Source organism: Ostrinia nubilalis, chromosome 24 (assembly GCF_963855985.1).
Source record: "Ostrinia nubilalis chromosome 24, ilOstNubi1.1, whole genome shotgun sequence".
Classification (NCBI taxonomy): domain Eukaryota; kingdom Metazoa; phylum Arthropoda; class Insecta; order Lepidoptera; family Crambidae; genus Ostrinia; species Ostrinia nubilalis.
Window position 1 is genome coordinate 3,096,388 of NC_087111.1, and position 21,745 is coordinate 3,118,132.

The following is a 21,745-nucleotide window of genomic DNA, read 5'->3' on the forward strand; positions in this document are numbered from 1 at the left end:
CTGGGTGGGGTGTGTGAGCACCCCGCACTAGCTGTGTTGCTCTAAGACCACATGAACTTTTAAAAACTAACAATTTACATAGACCTGTTCTACTTTAAAAACGTTTATGTGCAAAAAACACTGCGAGCGTTTATGGGCAAAAAAATAAGTATTATTATACAGTTGGGGTTTGTGAGCACCCCGCGTAGTAGAGGATCTGTGAACCCTACGTACAGCTGGCCTAATGGGTGAGCGTCCAAACGGGAACCAATTTGACGTTGTATTCGCAGCTGGGGTTTGTGAGCACCCCACGCAAGATAAGTCTGTATTCAGTACATAGCAACTAGTAAGTTTCACACTGTATACTTACTATGTTGGTTTGTGCACAACCGTTCATACAGGGAGCATAACCTCAACTGCGATATACTCGATATACTCGCAGTTGGGGTTTATAACAGAGTAAATACAAATGAGTAGGTCATCTTCATAGAAACGCACCGAGCGCGGTTTGTATGTGAGCGCGCCAATATACGTATGCGGCGCGCACGCACACATTTGCAAAGCTCGGCGCAACCACGACTAGCTCCCCGCTAATCCACGCTAAATTTTGTCAGTGTGTGCGTGCGCGCCGCATACGTGTTGGCCCGCTCACATACAAACCGCGCCCGTGCGTTTCTATGAAGATGATCTACTCATTTGTATTTACTCTGTTCATAAGCACCCCGTGCAAAAAAGCTCTTTATACTTACTGTGTGCAGGGGCGTCCAAGCTACAACTGGCCCAGTGCGCGAGCGTCCAGATGGGGATCATATTCGCGTTATACTCGCAGTTGGGGTTTCTATACACCCCACGAAAAAAAGTCAACATTCAGTACATGCCAAGTTTCAGTCTTTATACTCACTATGTGCAGGAGCGTCCAAGCTACAACTGGCCCAGTGTGCGAGCGTCCAGATGGGGATCATTATTGGCGTTGTATTCACAGTTGGGGTTCATCAAGGGATCAGTGAAGCCCTTGTACTCACTATGTGCAGGGGCGTTAAAGCTGCAACCAGCTCAGTGCACGAGCATATCAGCGATGTAATCTCAATTGGGGTTCATATGCACCCCACGAAAAAAAGTCAACATTCAGTACATGCTAAGTTTCAGTCTTTATACTTACTATGTGCAGGAGCGTCCAGGCTACAACTGGCCCAGTGCGCGAGCGTCCAAATGGGGATCATATTCGCGTTGTACTCGCAATTGGGGTTCGTAAGCACCCCACGCAGAAGAGGGATCAGTTCCGGGGATCGGCCGCAGTATGGACCTGTCAAATAGGTTTAAGTTTTTATGAAATGTTGTATCATAATCATCATCCAAACACATCAGTCCAACAACTCATGACCATTGAAGGCTTCCTATTCAGCAGCCTGCAAAGAGCTAGTGTCAGGGGTCTCCTTAGTAGATTCCAAGACAGTTGAGAAACCATGACCACTGAGGGCAACTGAGTCACTTTACTCCACCCTGCTCATGACAAAGAACAGTGCAAACCGACACAGGAGTGGATTATTGTAGTTCCCTACAGATTGCCGCTGGGTATACGGATATCTTCTATATAAATAAAAATGAATTGATGTTCGTTAGTCTGATTAAAACTCGAGAACGGCTGGGCCGATTGAGCTGATTTTGGTTTTAAAATGTTTGTCGTAGTTCAGGGTAGGTCTAAACGGTGAGCAAATACGCGCGCGATATTGTTTTTCTGTGACAGACAAAATTCCACGCGGGCGAAGCCGCGGGCGGAAAGCTAGTAAGAGATAAAAAAATATCATGGTCATCAGGTGATTAAGCTCAATGAACCATGACCCTCTTTAATTTACCATCGAGGCAAATGGAGAATATAGCCTACATGGGTAGGGAATGCCTGATGTTCGCATGCGTTCCATAGTCGCCGGTTACGACATCTTGGGAAGATTGGAAGTGGTTCTTTGCAGTTCCTTTGGCCTCAACTCAACAATATTGAAATTCTCAAATCAAAGAGCTTTATGCTTTAAAAATTTAATCAAGGTTTGATTGTTTTTATACCCATTTCATAATTTGTCGGCCGTTTGGTGTAGTGGTTCAGAACGGACTACTATGCCGAGAGGTCCCGGGTTCGATTCCCGGCCGGGCAGAAATTGAAATGATGAATTTTAATTTCTGTGACGGGTCTGGGTGTGACTATGTATAATATTTATGTATTTAAAAAATAAAATAAAAAGTATATAAGTAGTATATCCGTTAAGCTAGCACCCATAACACAAGCATTAAGTTGCTTACTTTGGGGCTAGCTGGCGCTGTGTGAAATTGTCCAAAGATTTATTATTATTATTATAATACCTATTAGTACAGATGACATCACATTAGACTATAATTTTTGTCGCAAAATCGCCCCTATTACAACTACATAAGATACCGTTAAGGTTGACGTGCCCACTCACCCAGGAATATCCGCTTCTGGTCGTAGTCGTTCGCGTGCAGGTTGTCCCATATGACGGGCGGCCGACGTAGCACTTGCGTGATCTCCTCGATGCACTCCGTGGTCAACGTCTTGGAGATCACTTTTGGACCTACAAAAAATAAATAAATAATAAATAAATAAATTGTTTATTTCTCTCTTCACAAAGTAGGAAACATGCGTACTTAAATACAAGGTCTTATACTAGTAGTCTTAGCTTAATTCCTATCACTTGTGAGAGACTGGTTCCTGAAGTAGGTTTCAAAGATTCCTATGAAAAGAGGATTGGTTTCCTTATCTCTTGACGTCGATTTTAAGAACTGCATGAAAAGCTGGCTGTTCAATTTTATTTAAATTCGATTTCGTTGATTTTTTCAGCCAGTTGACATAACAAAACCTACAAAACAACTCGTGTGCGCATTTCTAAACTTTATGGGAAAGAATTGGAACTTTTTATAGTTTAAAACCTAATAGAAATATAGCTTATTTATCAGTGTTGGCAACTAAGAGAATCTTTTGTGCTATTTTCGTACAGTTTGTTAAAGATTTCACTATGAAAACATAGCAGGTGTATTTTTTTCACAATACACATCCACATCTACTCATTCTCATTATCATTAACCAGTGTTTCTCAATGTAAGTGAATGTATTTCTGTTTTTGAGAAATAAATGTTTTAAACCGTATATTTTCTTTTTTATGAATGGCTACAAACTCGTATGTTTTGGTTCCACTATCAGCACACCAACAGTAATTAGCACTTGCATGTAAACTCTTTCAATGTCAGCGCTAAACAAAATGCAAATATACAAATAAAAAAAACTTCAACACAATACTGAAGGAGATAGCCGATAGTGGGGATTGCCCACTGATCGGCCACATGCTCAGCAGGACGAGGTCTGTTTTAGAAATAAGATACTAACATTAGCCTAAGTTTTTCCTAACATTTTATGGATCTCAATGATCTGAAATAAATACTTTTTATTTTATTTTATTTATAACTAGCTTTCCGCCCGCGGCTTTGCCCGCGTGAAATTTTGTCTGTAACAGAAAACTTTATCGCGCTCGTCCCTGTTTCAAAAACCGGGATAAAAACTATCATATGTCCTTTCCCGGGACTCAAACTATCTCTATGCCAAATTTCATCAAAATAGGTTCAGTGGTTTAGGCGTGAAAGCGAGACAGACAGACAGACCGACAGACAGACTGACAGAGTTACTTTCGCATTTATAATATTAGTATAGATACATAAACATACCCGTCCACATAATATCAATCTGCTGTGACAACTTCGTGCCCAGCGTGTTGAGATATTCCGAAGTGTTCACGGTGGGCACGGCTCGGGTGGAGCAGTACTGGGTCGGGCACAGCAGGAATCGAGGACAACCGAGGTGCTGGTGGATTTCATTTGTTACGGACACCTGGAAAAGTAATGGTATTCAAATGAGATTTTCATTGTTGCCTAATGTTTGTCTATCTAAGCTATAGTTCCAAAATACTGAACTGTCCTGTGCATGACATTGACAGTGGGGCGCCACCGTCAATACCGAATCGCTAGTTCCGATTTTTGCCATGTTGGAAACCATATAGTTGAACGATGGTAGCGCCCCCCTGTCATTGAGTTTAGCGGGACAGTTCAGCGTGGGTCATCTATACTATTTAATAATCAAAAATTTCGCCTAAGCTGTTTAATTAAATTACCTGTCAAAGCTGTATTAATTTTTAAAATCACTTATTTGTAAACCATTGTTCTTGGGCGGGCTGCGCCCTTATGCTCAACTGGCATTCGCAGAATACCAGTGGTCGTGACGCGCTCTCTGCCGTCACGGCTTATACTGAGCTGATGCCATTTTGGTGCATGTACCTTACTGTTTGATTTTATTATAACTATTTATTATTTTATTTTGTACTTGCATCAAATAAATACTTTTTCTTTCTTTCTTTCTAGTTAAGGATTTGCATTAAGGATTTGCAGCCTTTAAAGACAAAATATAATGACTACTATAAGGCAGGAGGTGCCTGGATGAGGACGGCGCAGGACTGGTCTTTGTGGAAATCCTTGGGGGAGGCTTTCGTCCAGCAATGGACGTCATTCCGCTGAAACGAAAGATAATGACTACAAAAAAAACAAAAAAATTCCCAATGCCTTACAGCTCTGCGGAACTATTATTTGAAAAGGCAAACTAATTTTTCTCCATAACCCAAAGGTAAACTGAATGAGAATGCCTTATGGCATTAAGTTCGCCTAATGTTAAAATTTTGGCAATGAAGTATAAATAAATAAATAAATACCACATGGCACTCTACCAAACTTTTGGCAAAAGTTGAAATTAGAGTATTGTTACTTACTTGTGCATGAGCGAAACTCTGGAATATCTGTTTGTCTGCTTCACTCATCTCCGGCTCAATGTCATCGAAGAGAAGAGCGAAGCATGTGCATCCAAATTGTGACACCTAAAACAGAGAATTTTAATAAATATTAATTATCTAGCTTACTGCTAAAGTATGTTTATGTACTACTGTTATAAATGTTTAGTAGGATATCTAATAAGAATCTTATAAACATTCAAAATGCAAAAAATACATCTTGTTACAAATATGGGTAAGGCGGTTATCACACTGACACAGCGTCCGCGCGCGTGATTTTTTATATGAAAATCACGCGCTCCGCGGCGCAGTGTGATAACCGCCTAAAACAAAAATGTTAAAATTTTTTAGAAGAACAGACATTATTAAGCTTGGCTCAGTATTAGATTAGTTTTAATGAATAATCAGTTTTTTTTTACCTTATTAGGGTAAAAAAACAATGTTGAATACAATGTTGCTTAAGAATTAGAATTTATAAAGTATTTACTTTACCTGTTCTAACTTCCGTTTCAAGGTGGTAATCTCTTTCTGACTGCTATACGTGATATCAAGTCCCGGGGACAAGGCGTAGCAGAATATAATGCCCTGTTCTTTGGCGGCTGATATCAGAGACGTCAGGTGCTCGGCCTCCTCTACGGTGTACAGCTCTCGCCAGTAGGCACGGTGCTTGTAGTCGTCCTTTGGGGCGTAGACGTACATATCCATGCCCCATTTTTTCAACCTGGAATTTTTATTTCAAGAAAGTAATGGTCATCTAGATAGTATAAATACAATATACAATACAAAGTTCAATTGTCTATTTTTAATATTGTTTTCGTAAATGAGCATTGAAGATAAATCTTTAATTTGTAGCTTACCTATTGCTGTTTATGTAACTAATTGCATTGCATGCACCGATCAACTTTTAAATATTGCATGTCAATAAAATGTAATGTGTGAAAATTTACTTATTTTTTAAGTTCATTCACCTCTACTCTTAGTTACAAACGAAATTATGTAAGGATATACATGAATCTTACTTTTTTTTTTCGTATTAATACATTTATTTATTCTTCCAGGTTACATTTTTAGTAATTACAATGTTTTTAGTAACTGGGCTAGTTGTAGATTTTAAGAATCAAGATGGAATCTAATTGCAATTCATCAAATTGGAATCAAGCTTTGGTATAATTATCTCAATTTGGAGAGGTCTTTAAACAATAATTAACCTTTGGTGTGCTATTGAGCCGCGCAAAACTGCACCCCCCAACTGCTAAGGTTTCGCGCCGGCAATCGAGCGCGCGCGCAGTGTTGTCGAAATATTCAAATTGTTCAAAATAATTGTTAGGCACACACTAAACTGATTGGTGTTTCTTAATCCTAAATAAATAACGAATCTTATGCTATGTATGCTAATCATAAAATGTCGTTTATTTATTTTCCACAGACCCTTGAACACAGAGTTGCTGTCAAAATTTCACTTATTACCAAACATGAACGATTTTCAATAAACTCTGCTAACCAATTTTTGTTTCACTTTATGTTTTTACATACTGAAACGTCTGAGGAATTCATTGTCCAAAACAGTTACCGATTTCTTACAGTAGAAGACCTATAAATATCACTTTGAAAATGACAAAAAAGATCTACAATTTCACCATTTTGCATTTCACAACACTGTACTTTGGACTTTTATTTGAACGTATTTTTGTCAAAACTAGACCGCGTAGAGGCTTTTAGGTTCGTAATTATACATTGATTTCTGTATAAAATATATAACATGTGCTTAATTATTACATTTATATAGCAAAACAGTCTAAAAACTGAAGAGGAGGCATTTTGACACTACCTTTCTTAGAATATTTTTTTCTCCTTGTTGTTCAAGTCTATGCTGTAGTATGTAGATTGTGTGGCAAGCTTGAAAAATAACCTTTCCTACCATATATTACACTACTATACCTTTCATAGACAATATTATTGAAAAACGGTTAAATATTATCAGGTTTTATTTAGATTTTGTGTGCATGTGTGCGTGCCTTGTCTGCAGTGCTCATCTGCTTAGTCTCAGATCTAATCCAAGATGGCGTCCTTTTGTAGCTGCCTATTTGCTTTGTCTCAGATCTGGGCATAGCAAGTATACGCCTGTATGCTTTGGCGCAGATCTGTGCATGTATATAGGATGTTCATTTAGGAAATAAGACACGGAACAGCAGAATTAAATCCTTTATTTTTATTAATTTATAATAAAGATTTATAAATAAAACCATTCAGTAAATTATATAATCAATATTTATTGTTATATATCACGAAATAATATTTATAAAGTATTACAACGGGGCTGTTAGCCGTTGAGGAGTGCCCTCGTGAGAAGACAATCCTGGCTGCAGCAGCAGGTCATGACACGAATCAAGACCCACTGTCTATACAGAATGCATACTATAAACTTTTACGACGGAGCTGTTCGCCGTTGAGGAGTGCCCTCGTGCGAAGACAATCCTGGCTGCAGCAGCAGGTCATGACACGAATCAAGTCCCACTGTCTATACAGAATGCATACTATAAACTTTTACGACGGAGCTGTTCGCCGTTGAGGAGTGCCCTCGTGCGAAGACAATCCTGGCTGCAGCAGCAGGTCATGACACGAATCAAGTCCCACTGTCTATACAGAATGCATACTATAAACTTTTACGACGGAGCTGTTCGCCGTTGAGGAGTGTCCTCGTGCGAAGACAATCCTGGCTGCAGCAGCAGGTCATGACACGAATCAAGTCCCACTGTCTATACAGAATGCATACTATAAACTTTTACGACGGAGCTGTTCGCCGTTGAGGAGTGCCCTCGTGCGAAGACAATCCTGGCTGCAGCAGCAGGTCATGACACGAATCAAGTCCCACTGTCTATACAGAATGCATACTATAAACTTTTACGACGGAGCTGTTCGCCGTTGAGGAGTGCCCTCGTGCGAAGACAATCCTGGCTGCAGCAGCAGGTCATGACACGAATCAAGTCCCACTGTCTATACAGAATGCATACTATAAACTTTTACGACGGAGCTGTTCGCCGTTGAGGAGTGCCCTCGTGCGAAGACAATCCTGGCTGCAGCAGCAGGTCATGACACGAATCAAGTCCCACTGTCTATACAGAATGCATACTATAAACTTTTACGACGGAGCTGTTCGCCGTTGAGGAGTGCCCTCGTGCGAAGACAATCCTGGCTGCAGCAGCAGGTCATGACACGAATCAAGTCCCACTGTCTATACAGAATGCATACTATAAACTTTTACGACGGAGCTGTTCGCCGTTGAGGAGTGCCCTCGTGCGAAGACATTCCTGGCTGCAGCAGCAGGTCATGACACGAATCAAGTCCCACTGTCTATACAGAATGCATACTATAAACTTTTACGACGGAGCTGTTCGCCGTTGAGGAGTGCCCTCGTGCGAAGACAATCCTGGCTGCAGCAGCAGGTCATGACACGAATCAAGTCCCACTGTCTATACAGAAAGCATATATAAAGTTTTTACGAACAAGTCAAGGATAAATCATATTTATTTATTATTTGAATTATAAGACCATACTGTATATCCCTAACGGTTCGTCTCAATAAGTCGTGTGTATACGAGAAAAAATGGCGGACTTCGTTTCTATGTGTGCGTGTAATTCAATACCAGTTTGATAAAAAATAACGATTTTTGACAATATTAGCTACTTTTTGCAAAGAAAACTAGTGTAAATTACAATTATAATAAATACTCCTTCAAAAGTATAAAAGCATTTCGAATATTATGTTAAAAATACGCGTAAAACACTGAGAAAATTATCGTACCTTTACATGTCCTAAGGGATACTAATTTTTTTTTCGTCTTTTTCAGAATTATTTTAGAGAAAATCTTGGGAGATTTTTAAGTTATTGGTTCGAAATAAAGTAAAGAATTATAAAAAGTAACATTTACTTACCATTCTTATAGATTTCGCACAAATATCTTCGTTTTTTTCGGAGCACTAAAATCACACGTCGCCGTACTAGCTTTGCAATTTGAACATCATTTTTTTACTGAATGACAGTTTCAATTTGAACGGGTGAATGTTGTTTATGGTTGACTATTTTATTGGGAACCGAAAACAAGGAATAAAACACGTAAGTTATTTGGAATAAGAGTTATATTAACGCAAAAGATGACCAAAGTAGTCTTGTCTTAGATCTGAGACATAGCAGTTGACGGGGGTTGCACAGATCTGAGACAAAGCATAGGAGAGGTTAATTATATGCAGGAGGTGTACTAATTATTACACCATGATAATCTACCACTGTTTAACTAAGTCATAAGAAAAAACACAACATAATTGTTATCAAACAGATGATAAGAATATAAGGATTAAGATGTACTCACTTTTGGAACAGATCCTTCCTTTGTTCCGTGGTCCACGGCCGCCCGTAGAAGCCTGTAATATCAAACCTAGGTCATTCACATGTCTTAGGCATTACCTACATAGCTAGGTATAAAATCTAGACACACTAAACCCTATCTAAAAATAATGCCCACCTTCGACAACGCCGCAGATGAAGTCTTTCCTATTACGGCTAGGCTCGTCTGGAGAACTTTCGGTCATTTTAGCGCTGTTAGAATCTTCTCCACCGACTTAAATTATGAAGCGGCAACTTTCTACGAAAGTCGGAGCGAAAATATTACGTGTCCCGCGAGTCAGTGACAGACAACGGCTAGGCAATTAACTGTATTAACAATATCTAGACTTTTGCGCACCGGTTGACCCGTTTCAGGTGTTTTGTTAGTGAATTTCTAAAATTCCGACATGAAAATGGTACAGAGAAATCATGATGTGTCAAAAAAGTAATTTTAGATCTTTCAAGAGGTCATCACTTCACAATTAAATGCATGTTTCAAACATAGTTTAAAAACGGTGTCGAATTGTTAAAATAAGCTGCAAATAAAAAAAATTGAGAATTATTTTTACAAATATTGCAGATTTAGATATTTTTAATTAGGCATTTACTTTGATTAGAATACATCAACTCGGTGTTTTAAACAACTCGTAAAGTGTCGATCCAAAAGTATCTTTATATTTGGCATCTAATTTTTTTTATATTAAAGCAGCGTTCACGATACATAAATTTTGGGGAATTACTTTCACCTATCTTTTATGTTGTTTTGGTAGTTTTGGTAGTATTAGGTTTCACTCTGGCAACACAGATTTCTGCCTTGCAAAAAGGTGCAAAAAGGTAACTTCCCGCCCCGGGACGACTTGGCGGGAACGTGAAACATTTGTATTATTATTTTACAGGTTGTTTTATTTTTAAATTTATGTTTTGTCGAATTTTAATTTGTAATTTATTTTGGTGCATTATTAAAAGTGTTCGTGAATGTGTACCTACATGTCTCTTCAAGCTGTAATAGAATAATAGAATGAGTGAGTGCCCTTTGTCTTCATCACTCAGTAAAACATTAATTGAATTATACCAATTTACTTAACTCTGGCTAAATGATAAAAGGTAAGGCTAAGGTAATCTAATATATTCAATAACAAAAGTTTTGTTACGGTCGCGCTCGTATCCTAATCGAGTGTCACCACGTCACACAAGCAAGACAACATTTGTTTTGAGAAGCTTACTTAACTACCTAGGGACCTTTAATTTTTGAACAGGTTATGAGAATGAGAAACAAAGCAACAATTCCAGATCTTAGGGACTTTTTATTCACTTAACATACCTACTAAAGTACAATTATTTAAAGCTAAAATAATACTGACGTTACAAATTATGCTTAAATTAATCTAATATTTTTATAGTGACTAGATGAACGCAACTCGTGATAGTTAATTGGATATTTCACTACTTAAATGTAATAATTATTTACAATACAACAGCTCAGAGGCGGCGTAAGGCGTAGGCGACGTGGGCCACCGCCTACGGCCTCGCGGTACAAGGGGCCTCGCGCATCAAAAATTTTGAAAAAATGTATACAAGGTGGAGATGACAATATCACAATACGAACATTGACTATTAAATATAAATTCTTGATAGCTAAACAATGTAGTTAAAAATAAAAATATATTTTTTTCCAAACAAATTCAGCCATAATCAGACACAAAATTAAGCAACAACACGGTTTTAAGTGACGAACATTATTCTTTGGCGCAATATTCCTTTAAAAATAATCACTGAATCAAGAAATCAGAAACTGTCAATGTATATGTTACGGTTAATGTGATAAATTGAAAATTATTAATAATAACCGGTTATTATGAATAACTAGCTGACCCGGCGAACTTTGTTCCGCCTTAATGGCAATAAATAAGCAGACTTTTTTTTTTATTTCGAACGGGATAAAAAGTATCCTATGTCCTTCTCCTGGCTCTAAACTACCTCCCTGACAATTTTCAGCTAAATCGGTTCCGCCGTTCTTGAGTTATAAGTGGAGTAACTAACACGACTTTCTTTTATACAGTGTGAGTCACGTTAAAGTGTACATATGAAAATAGATGAAACTAGACCTATTTTTATCGACAAAAAAGAGGTCAAAAAATTTTTGAGATTTTTTTTAAATTTTTTATAGAATTTTTTTTCTTCCAATTACTTATTGTAAAGAAAACGTAATAACTTTTAAACTAAGCGGTATATCCTGATAAAATAAAAACAGTAATAATGCTAAATAACAGGCGATACTAAAAAAATACATAAAATACACAAAAAATGCCAACAAATAATAAAAAATGATAATTTTTGAAAAAAATCTGCTTTAAAATTCGTGTTTTTTTGGTTATTTGATAAATTTCTCCAAAAAATGCCCCTATAACAGGTGGTTTTTATTACTTTGTATTATTCTCTATCGTATTATCTTTGTAAAACCAAAAATCGCATGTCTCTATCCCTATCACAACACTTGCTATGATCGTTTGAACAAAGGCCTGCCACAACATTATTCTCCGCTACAGTTAGAGACAATTTTAATTTTAACTAAAATGCTTATTTTACTTCGAAATCTTTTGTTTTTATTTGAAATCTAACTTGTCTTTATCAAAATAACAAATCTAGAGCCATTTTCAATTTCGTTGTTAACGAAGCGTTGAATGGCGCGCCCGGAGAGGCTTAGTTCAAACGATCATTGCAAACGTTGTGATAGGGATAGAGACATGCGATTTTTGGTTTTACGAAGGTAATACGATAGAGAATAATACAAAGTAATAAAAACCACCGGTTATAGGGGCATTTTTTGGAGAAATTTATCAAATAACCAAAAAAACACGAATTTAAAAGCAGATTTTTTTCGAAAAGTATCATTTTTTATTATTTGTTGGCCTTTTTTTATGTATTTTATGTATTTTTTTAGTATTCCCTGTTATTTTGCATTATTACTGTTTTTATTTTATCAGGATATACAGCTTAGTTTAAAAGTTATTACGTTTTCTTTACAATATGTAATTGGAAGAAAAAAAATTCTATAAAAAATTAAAAAAAAATCTAAAAAAAATTTTGACCTCTTTTTTGTCGATAAAAATAGGTGTAGTTTCATCTATTTTCATATGTACACTTTAACGTGACTCACACTGTATACAACGTGTCCCAAAATTCAAGGATAAGCCGGCGCCGTAGGATGAACATAGTCATGACTACTTTAGGAAAAATAAGAAAAAAAATCTATCTCAATTATTTTTTAAGTTACACAATAAATTATGAAATTCGTCGAAAATTGACACCCCTTATGATATTTTACATTACCACGACTACAATTTTTCAAATACTTCTGTTTTTTTGTTTGTATCGGCAACTTAAGTAGTGCTGCTGTCCACTCCAATTCTTAAAACCCCCAGAATCCTTGCAGTTTTTACACAAAAGTTAATCAAAATATGATATTTCCTTAAAATTTTGAACGATTTTTACGTTCACTCCACTTTGACTCGTCGTTTTGTAAAAAAACAGTATGAACACTACTGCGGCAAGTTTTTTATAAAGTTGACGCAACTATCCAAGATTCCAAAATGGTATAATACTCTAAGAAAACTAGTCGCAAAAAAGATATGCGTACCATTTTTACAAGCACTTCGCTCGTTAGTAGTATGGGATAAATCTTGCAACTAAATTTAAAACCAGTTTTCCTCAACCAATTGAGCTGAAATTTGGTATACTTATGTAAGTACGATGACAATGCAATATTCTGGTATCATTGAGCTGGATGGAGTCTGGAGGTGGCCATAGGAACTTCTAAATGAAACGGCGAAATTGCATCTAGTTTAGGTTCGTTAGATTTGTCTTTTCAAGCACTTTGGTGCTAGATGATGCCCAGGATCCTGATGATGAAGTCAAGAGGTGGCCAGGAGCTGGCCATAGGAACTCCTGAACGAAATAGTGGAAGCTTATCGAGTTTAGGTTCTTTGGATTTGTCTTCTCGGGCACTTTGGCCATGAGATTGAGAAACAACTAAAAAGTTTAAAATAAAGTTATAATCGCGCATGGAATTTATTCCTCTTTTTTTCTGTTTGCGCTACAAACTTTCGAAATTATTTGAACCTTGCATACAATTATTTTTATAGTTAAATTCTTTCGTAAAATTTCGCATTGATGCTTGTTTTTAAAAAAGTTTTTTTTTTTATTATAACTTTATTTTACACTTTTTAGTTGTTTCTCAATCTCATGGTCCAAGTGCTCGGGAAGTCAAATCCAACGAACCCAAACTCGATAATCTTCCGCCATTTCGATTAGGAGTTCCTTTGGCCAGCTCCTGGCCACCTCTTGACTTCATCATCAGGACCCTGGACATCATCTAGCACTAAAGTGCTTGAAAAGATATCCAACGAACCCAAACTAGATGCGATTCCGCCGTTTCGTTTAGAAGTTCCTATGGCCACCTCCAGACTCCATCCAGCTCAATGATACCATAATATTGCAATGTCATCGTACTTACATAAGTATACCAAATTTCAGCTCAATTGGTTGAGGAGAACTGGTTTTAAATTTAATTGCAAGATTTATCCCATACTAATTAACAAGCGAAGTGCTTGTAAAAATGGTACGCATATCTTTTTTGCGACTAGTTTTCTTAGAGTATTATACCATTTTGGAATCTTGGATAGTTGCGTCAACTTTATAAAAAACTTGCCGCAGTAGTTTTCATACTGTTTTTTTACAAAACGACGAGTCAAAGTGGAGTGAACGTAAAAATCGTTCAAAATTTTAAGGAAATATCATATTTTGATTAACTTTTGTGTAAAAACTGCTAGGATTCTGAGGGTTTTAAGAATTAGGGTGGACAGCAGCACTACTTAAGTTGCCGATACAAACAAAAAAACAGAAGTATTTAAAAAATTGTAGTCGTGGTAATGTAAAATATCATAAGGGGTGTCAATTTTCGACGAATTTCATAATTTATTGTGTAACTTAAAAAATAATTGAGATAGATTTTTCTTCTTATTTTTCCTAAAGTAGTCATGACTATGTCCACCCTGCGGCGCCGGCTTATCCTTGAATTTTGGGACACGTTGTATATAGATTACCGACAGTCGCGGTAAAAGTGATAAATTAATTACATTTAACAGTGATTATTTAATAATTCAACCTTAGTACTAACAAATTTCATAAAAGAGAACAACATCTTGTGTACGTGCTCGTGTACAGCCAAACTTTTGAACGTTTTGATATCACATATTGATATAATTTGGCACAATGAGTTTGGAATGTTTCTTGCATAATATTACTTTTCCATGATGCCTATAACATAATGTTTTGATTTAAAGTGAAAAATAGGTTAAGGTGCGGCGGGGGTGGCCCTTGGGCCACCCCTAAGCCGCCTATTTAGTTTTATACACACATAAATGACTTCATATTAATCACATTTACCAAATCATGCGGTAATTATTCATAATAACCGGCGATTATTCATAATTTTCACATTTATCACTTTGACCGTAACATATAGACCTTTGACCCTTTTTTTTATTATTTCATAAAATCCGTCTTCAGGTCGCCACAGAACAAGGCCTCGCGAAATCTGTCTTGCCCACATCAAATTTAGGTCTTGCCCCGCCTCTGCAACAGCTAATTATTTACAACATGTTCTAAAGTTTCACAAACTTATTACAAAATTGAGTAAAACATTGTTTTGGTTTGATAGTGATTTTAAGTGAAGTGCTCACTCTTTTTTAGAGGTCGTCGTAAATAAGTATGTACTACAATTAGACGCAAGGAATTTAAGACATATCAATTTTTTATTTACATTTATTTTCTTCATACGCTAATCACTTTATACTATCTTTCGAGTGTCGCATAAGTACCTACTTTGCTGTTTTGTACAACATACGATGACTCCTCTCACTGGTGTCGGCACAAGTCATTGACTTTAATGTACATTATGAATGATAGCCATCCTGTAACATATCTTATTAATACACAAATACCCTCTCGATATTAAGTGTCTCGATTGATTCCACATGATTCACATTTTGCAAGCTTCTGATGACCCTCTGAATGGTCTAGTACATCTAGTAACAAATGTCTTCTCACGATTCGATACTAATGGGGCAAACTTGGCCTTTACTGGTTGGGTTTTTTGGCTATCAAGCTGTAGATCTTGGCTACACATGAGTTGCAGCGGTGCCGCGGTGGGAACAGATCTACCCAAACCGCGGTCTTTCTTAGGATTCTGCTGGTCCCCTGACGGGTCTACATGAAGGCTGCGGGCAGGCCGCACCGCTGGAAACTGTCAGCCGAGAGCCGAGCACACCACTCGAATGGTCTAAATCTAGCATTCAAAACTCAAATGTCCTCCCGTTGTCTCGATTGATGACAGATACGCAATATTTCTCTTGCTTCTGGTCCTAAAGGTCTACATGAAGGCTGCGGGCAGGCCGCACCGCTGCAAAACTGTCAGCCAAGAGCCGAGGACACCACTCGAATGGGCTACATCTAGCATTCAAAACACAAATGTCCTCTCGTTGTCTCGATTGATGACAGACACGCAATCTTTCTCTTTCTTCTTGTCCTGAAGATCTACATGAAGGCTGCGGGCAGGCCGCACCTCGGCAACTGTCAGCCGAGCACGCCGCTCGACATGTTGCCGTGGACCCGCATGTGGCGATTCAGGTTGCCGGACTGGGAGAACCTGGTGGAAAAGGTTATTGAATTAACTCTCAATAAAGCCATTGGTGAAATAATTATTTGAGTAGCAGTAAGTAACTCTTTTATAATGCATAAAAAAAAAAAAAAAGCTAAAGGACTGGATTTAGCTGCGTGCTGCTTTCCCGAACACTATAATCCGGACCTTTTCAAAACGAGAGTGATTAGGTAGGCTGCACTCACAAGGCAGATACGAGTATGTACCACATCCTAGATTGCATCTCCCTTAACACCAGGTGCGATTGCGGTTTTGCCTCGCGATTGCGCCTTGTTATGCATAAAAACAATTCTCTGAAGTTACGATTTGAGCTCTGCCCCCACTGGGAATCAAACCCGGGTCCCCTGGGCCTGGAACAGGTGGTCTTACCTTTAGACCACAGAGACGGTCGAATAACTTTACCTTAGTAAACAAAGCTTGCACTGGTACGGTTTTTCTCCCGAGTGTATCCTGAGATGCTTCGTAAGTGTAGAACTGTCAGAGAAGGCTTTCTTGCAAGAACGGCACCTAATGAATGGAAGACAATATATGTATTAAACTTAAAATAGAAATTAAAAATTTAAAAGTAAATGGGCTTTGAAAAATTCTGCTATTTGTTAGACCAAAAGTAACACACGACTTGAAATCTTAAGTCGGAATTTTCAGGAGATTACAGTGAACCTCATAGCGGTTAAAAGAGTAGAGAAATGATGGATCATTGCTTTACTCTTTCTGGAGCAAGAGAGTGAACAGGCAAATGCAATTGATAAATAGGAAGGATAAAGTATAATATAAGTCAATACTTACTGGTAAGGCCGTTCCCCCGAATGTGTCCTCATGTGCGTCGTCACGCTGGAACTTTGGCTGAACCGTCGGTCGCAAATAGGACACCTGCAAGCACAAAAAACTCGACTGTACTATAATGTAATGATAATAAATAAGCCTGGATTATATTTTCATCAACATCATTTCAGCCACAGGACGTCCACTACTGAACATAGACCTCCGTTCGGGAAAACGCAGAGTCGTCGTGAGGTCGTCGGTTCACCTTGTGGGTGGACGTTCCACGCTGCGAACCAGGCTTTAGTTACGGGCAAGTAAGGAATACTAAATGCACGATAGAAAAGAATGGAAAACTAACAGCCTAGTTTTACGTATACTAACCTGAAAGGTTTCTGTCCAGTATGTGTCCTCACATGGGCCGTCAAGTTGGCAGCCTGCGAGAAACTTTTATTGCAGTCCCCGCACCGATACGGACGCTCTCCAGAATGGGTCCTCAGATGGGTCTTGAGGGTGCTCGGCCGGGCGTACGTCTTGCCGCATATGCGGCATAAGTTCGGCTTCTGTTCGTCGTCTTCGGAACAACCACTGAGAGCTCCTACCTGGTAACAAGACAAGAGGCACGTTTTTAAAAACATTTTATCTACTGCTGATTTTCTCAACTTTGCTAGTCGGGATAGGAAGTGATTTAGAAATTGAATTGATATTGTAAATTCAAATGAAATGATAGGGACAGTCATCAACTCCACTAGAAAAATTAAAATTTGCTCATTCATAATTTAAAGTTTGCTAATTTGTAGTCAATAGCGGGAAACTCTAGTACTATCTTATTCAAACTAAGACATAATTCTAGGAATCAAAGAAGTTCGTCGTCTGAAGGAAAAATATCAAAAGAAGAACCCAAAATGAAAATAACCACGTTATCCAGCTCTAACACTTCTTAAATCAGTGGTAAAGTTATTCTAGTTATACCGGGACTCGACTAATTTTGCGCCACAACAAATTAATACCTACCTAAGTAACTTTTCAAAATTACTCACCTGGACTTTCCCTGAATTCACACAGGCCGTATATCCATACTCCTGCGGATGCATCTGCCCCTGATGGTTCAGGATCGTATACCCTCCCCCCATGTTCTGTTCCTTTGGATTCTCTTGCATATACATTTTTGAAGGTGATCTCTTCAACGTAGGCCCTAAGCTTTTCTGTCCAAAGTTTGGCTTTTGCTGAAATATCGAGTAGTTTTGGTTTGGTTTCTGGGTGTTCTGTATCAGAGGTTTGAAGGTAGAAGTGGCGGTTATCAGAGGATCTGATTGGTTAGGGGACCTAAAGTCAGCAGTGAAGGAATAGGTGGCGGAAGGATAGGAGTTAGGACTGATCACGTTCTGAGTTTGGGGGTAGACCACGTTGACTGACGGCGTTGAAGCGTTCTGGTTCCATTGGACCTGGAAGAATATTTGTGATGTTAGTTTCTTGGCTACGGAACCTATTTGCTACTTAAGGCTACATAGGCTAAATAAAATATTTAAAATGAAAGTGTTGTTTGAGTCATAAGAGAGGTTAAAGCGTTATAAAGTTGTTTATAATGGACATTAGTTACCAAACCATCCAGAAACATCAAAGCTTTAATGACGCGTATTTTTCTTCAAAGACATATTTTAGGACGATTCGCTCAGTAATAAATTTTGGATAATATTGCAATCAAAAGCAAGCCTTATTTATTTATTATTTATTTACTTTACATTGTCAGTACCACAAACTATAAATGTGGCAGGCAGACGCTGGATGTAGGCCTCTACCAACAGGACAGTCAGTATGGAAATCAATGGAGGAGGCCTATGTTCAGCAGTGGACGTCCTATGGCTGAAAAGATGATGATGATGATTCATCCTAAAGAGTTTATTACCTGAGAGCAGAGCTGGTCAGGCGGGCATCCGTGCATGGTCATGTTCATGGACACATTGACGCTCATGGTGGGGAAGAGAGGCGCGCCGCCATAGTGCTCGTAGTACGGGTACCCGCCGCCACTGTTCACCATCATCTGTTGGAAACACCATAAATAATGGCACTGAGGATTTTAAGTAGATAATTCGGAAGAATTTAACACCTAAGTATATGAATCCTTCCTATCTATATTAAATATTTTGCAAGATTTTCAAAACCTATAGTGTTGACCCTACATAACTTGTATTAAATACGACTGTACAAATAGCCACACTCGATCGTAGATTCGTGATTGTAGTATTCTGACATACCTACTGCTGCTACGAAAAGTTTCGTAGCAAAACTATGTGTAGTAATTTCAGAGATTTCACTAATTTCGAGTCCTATTCGAGTTGTAGATTGTAGTAGGTACCTATTCTGGCGTAGCTGCTGCTACGAAACACTTCGTAGCAAAACTACGTGATGGATAACTTTTTCACTTAATTTTTATTTTGCAGTATTATAAGTATGTATTTTCAAATTGTGAAACCTTACTTATGGGCAATTGACATTTACTGGCCACATGCAGAACAAGATTCTATTAATATATCCGTCACGGTGCGTCGCGTCTCCATACAAAACAATAGCACTAAGTAAACAGCGGCTTCGTGAGTCCGCAGCCCGGCCACGAATAAAAACGCCGTCTAAATATCCAACATTAATCAACAATGCCTCCTTTTTGAAGACCGCCAACAAAAGATTTCTAATTTCGCAAAGCCGTGCCCTTACCGATATAGCTCAAACAAGCCTCCACAATGGCGAAGCCTTACCGCGATGCCATATTAATTACAATAATTTCTCTACCCTTCAGATTTCTGATATTTTTATTAAACTCCCCTCGTGTACACCCTTTTTGCACAACGTGCCCTAAACCCAATTCTATTCCAAACTGTATAAAGTTGAAAATGCGCTGTGAACAGTAACCGTCCAATATTTTCAAGCAGCGATCAATCTGTCTCTGTTTACTTAGGGGGATTTGTATAGGAGAGAAAGAGATGAACGTACCTGTGGGTGGACCGCCTCGGAGGCACAGTCTCCGTGCACGACGGCATGCTTGAGAGAGAGCAGGACGTCTGCCGCCTCCCCCCCGCCCCTCTCGCGGCACTCCCCTGTGGAGTTCCTGCTGGATACAATGAAAATGTTCCATAGATTAATTTATTCGTTTAATTAAACAATAGAACAGTCAACCTAAAAAATTGTGTACATATTACTCGTAACTTTGGATGACCCAAAAAATGTTTTAAGGCCTTATTACAAAACAAACTCTGTTTTTAAACAAAGGATTATAAAAGCATTTTAACTTTACTCAAAAATGTATAGATAATTGTTTTCAACTGTAATTAACGGGTACAAACAATATTGTTTACACAAATGGTTTGATCGAGTCAGATCTACTGAAAAACTGAAAAAAAAACTGATACTGGTTAAACCAATGCAGAATGTTTAATATTATTAGGGATTTATCATTAGATAATCCCATATAAAAAATATTATAAAGTAACAACTTTGAGGAAAGATAAGAAGAAAACAACTTTTACATAATTTTAAACTCACCCGATACTAAGTGCACTAAAAATAGAAAGACCTGGTTTACATGTAATAGTAAAAAATATGCAGAAAAAATGGTGTTTGGGTATTTTTAAGGTCATTATGTCTTTTTAACTTACCTAGATTCGCTATTCCTTTCAATAAAATCACGCGAGCTAGCGTTATTGAACTACGATAACTAGATTATTTTAAAATAATCACGATGAAGCTTCAAGTTTTAAAGAAGCTCCCTAAATAAAAAGCCTTTTTTCAGTCGTATCAAGGTTTAAAATAGAAGAAAATCCTCACTTCTACATAGAGCAAGGCGAGAAAATAAAGACGCGGCAATGGACTCGATCAGTGCGTTTAGTTTTAGATCATTGTGGAAATCCTTGGGCAAGGCCTTTATTCAGACGTATTAAAGTTCAAACAGGAACAAATATACTTGGACTTGGAACCAGGCGAGAAAGGAAACATGCGGCGATGGATTCGCTCAGTGCGTTTAGTTCAGGATGATTGTGGAGATCCTTAGGGCAGGCCTTTATTCAGACGTTTAATAGGTTCAAAAGGACAAGAATCTACTCACTTGTATCCAGAACCAGGCGAGAATGGAAACACGCGACGATGGATTCGCTAAGTGCGTTTAGTTTAAGATCTTTATGATCTTCCTTGAGAGACGCCTCTACCTAGAGACGTAGGTATTATTAAAGTGCGTTTAGCCATTTTTTAAATCCTTGGAAGAGGCCTTTAGCTAGACTTATTAAGGTTCAAAATGAGAGCAAATACTCACTTGTACCCGGACGGCAGCGGGTCCAGTTCCAGCGGCGGCAGCGGGTCCAGTTTCAGCGGCGGCAGCGAGAACGAGCCCATGTCTTCGCCGGCCCTCGGCTCGCTCACATCGCCCGTACGTTTACTTCAGGATCATTGTGCATAAGGCCTTTATCCAAACGTAAGAAAGTTTAAAATGGGAGGAAATACTCACTTGTACCCGGAGCAAGGCGAGAACGGGAACAGGGAAGGCAGCGGGTCCAATTCCAGCGGCGGCAGCGAGAAGGAGCCCATGTCTTCGCCGGCCCACGGCTCGCTCACATCGCCCGCCGCGATGGTGTCGCACGCGGCGATCGACTCGCTCAGTGCGTTTAGTTCAGGATCATTGTGAATAAGGCCTTCGTCTAGACGTAACAAGGTTTGAAATGGGAGGAAATACTCACTTGTACCCGGAACAAGGTGAGAACGGGAACAGGGAAGGCAGCGGGTCCAGTTCCAGCGGCGGCAGCGAGAAGGAGCCCATGTCTTCGCCAGCCCACGGCTCACTCACATCGCCCGCCGCTCAGGGCGTTTAGTGTAGGATCATCGTGGAACTCTTAGGCCTTATTCTAGATGTGTCTAGATTGAAAATAATGTACCCGGAGCATAGCGAGAGAGGAAACAGCGAGGACTTTCGCGCAGCGATCGACTCGCTCAGTGCGTTGTTTAGTCAGGATCACTATGGAAATCCTTGGGTAAGGCCTTTGACCAGCCATATTTAGGTTGAAAAGAGATAGATCCACTTACTTGTACCCA

General features: G+C 38.7%; 2 protein-coding genes across 2 annotated transcripts in view; both read right to left on the reverse strand.

Annotated features, from left to right (window-relative positions):
- The window catches only part of LOC135083723 (protein O-GlcNAcase), a 47,101-nt gene extending 37,670 nt beyond the window's left edge, over positions 1-9,431 (reverse strand). The window contains exons 1-7 of the mRNA XM_063978447.1: positions 9,335-9,431; positions 9,182-9,233; positions 5,307-5,535; positions 4,797-4,901; positions 3,706-3,868; positions 2,433-2,561; positions 1,139-1,282 (exon numbers count right to left, since the gene is read on the reverse strand). Of these exons, the coding sequence (XP_063834517.1) occupies positions 1,139-1,282; positions 2,433-2,561; positions 3,706-3,868; positions 4,797-4,901; positions 5,307-5,535; positions 9,182-9,233; positions 9,335-9,401 (889 nt within the window). The 5' untranslated portion in view covers positions 9,402-9,431. The remainder of the gene's footprint in view (positions 1-1,138; positions 1,283-2,432; positions 2,562-3,705; positions 3,869-4,796; positions 4,902-5,306; positions 5,536-9,181; positions 9,234-9,334) is intronic.
- Positions 9,432-15,672: 6,241 nt separating this feature from the next.
- Positions 15,673-21,473, reverse strand: LOC135083634 (protein glass-like). Its single transcript, XM_063978337.1, has 9 exons — positions 21,407-21,473; positions 21,165-21,354; positions 19,661-19,778; positions 18,579-18,713; positions 17,713-18,117; positions 17,057-17,274; positions 16,700-16,783; positions 16,316-16,420; positions 15,673-15,901 (listed from the first exon to the last, which is right to left on the reverse strand). The coding sequence occupies exons 1-9, from the start codon at positions 21,471-21,473 to the stop codon at positions 15,829-15,831; spliced, it is 1,395 nt and encodes a 464-aa protein (XP_063834407.1). The 3' UTR covers positions 15,673-15,828.
- Between the last annotated feature and the right edge of the window lie 272 nt (positions 21,474-21,745).

Bases quoted from the DNA above. Each gene is read 5' to 3' on its own strand.
- LOC135083634 (XM_063978337.1), bottom strand. From the start codon at position 21,473: ATGGGCTCCTTCTCGCTGCCGCCGCTGGAACTGGACCCGCTGCCTTCC. The intron at 18,118-18,578 runs GTAATAAACTCT...ATATTCTTCCAG, and splicing joins CTGACCAGCTCTGCTCTCAG to GTCCAATGGAACCAGAACGC. The intron at 16,421-16,699 runs GTAAGTATTGAC...TCCATTCATTAG, and splicing joins TCGGGGGAACGGCCTTACCA to GTGCCGTTCTTGCAAGAAAG.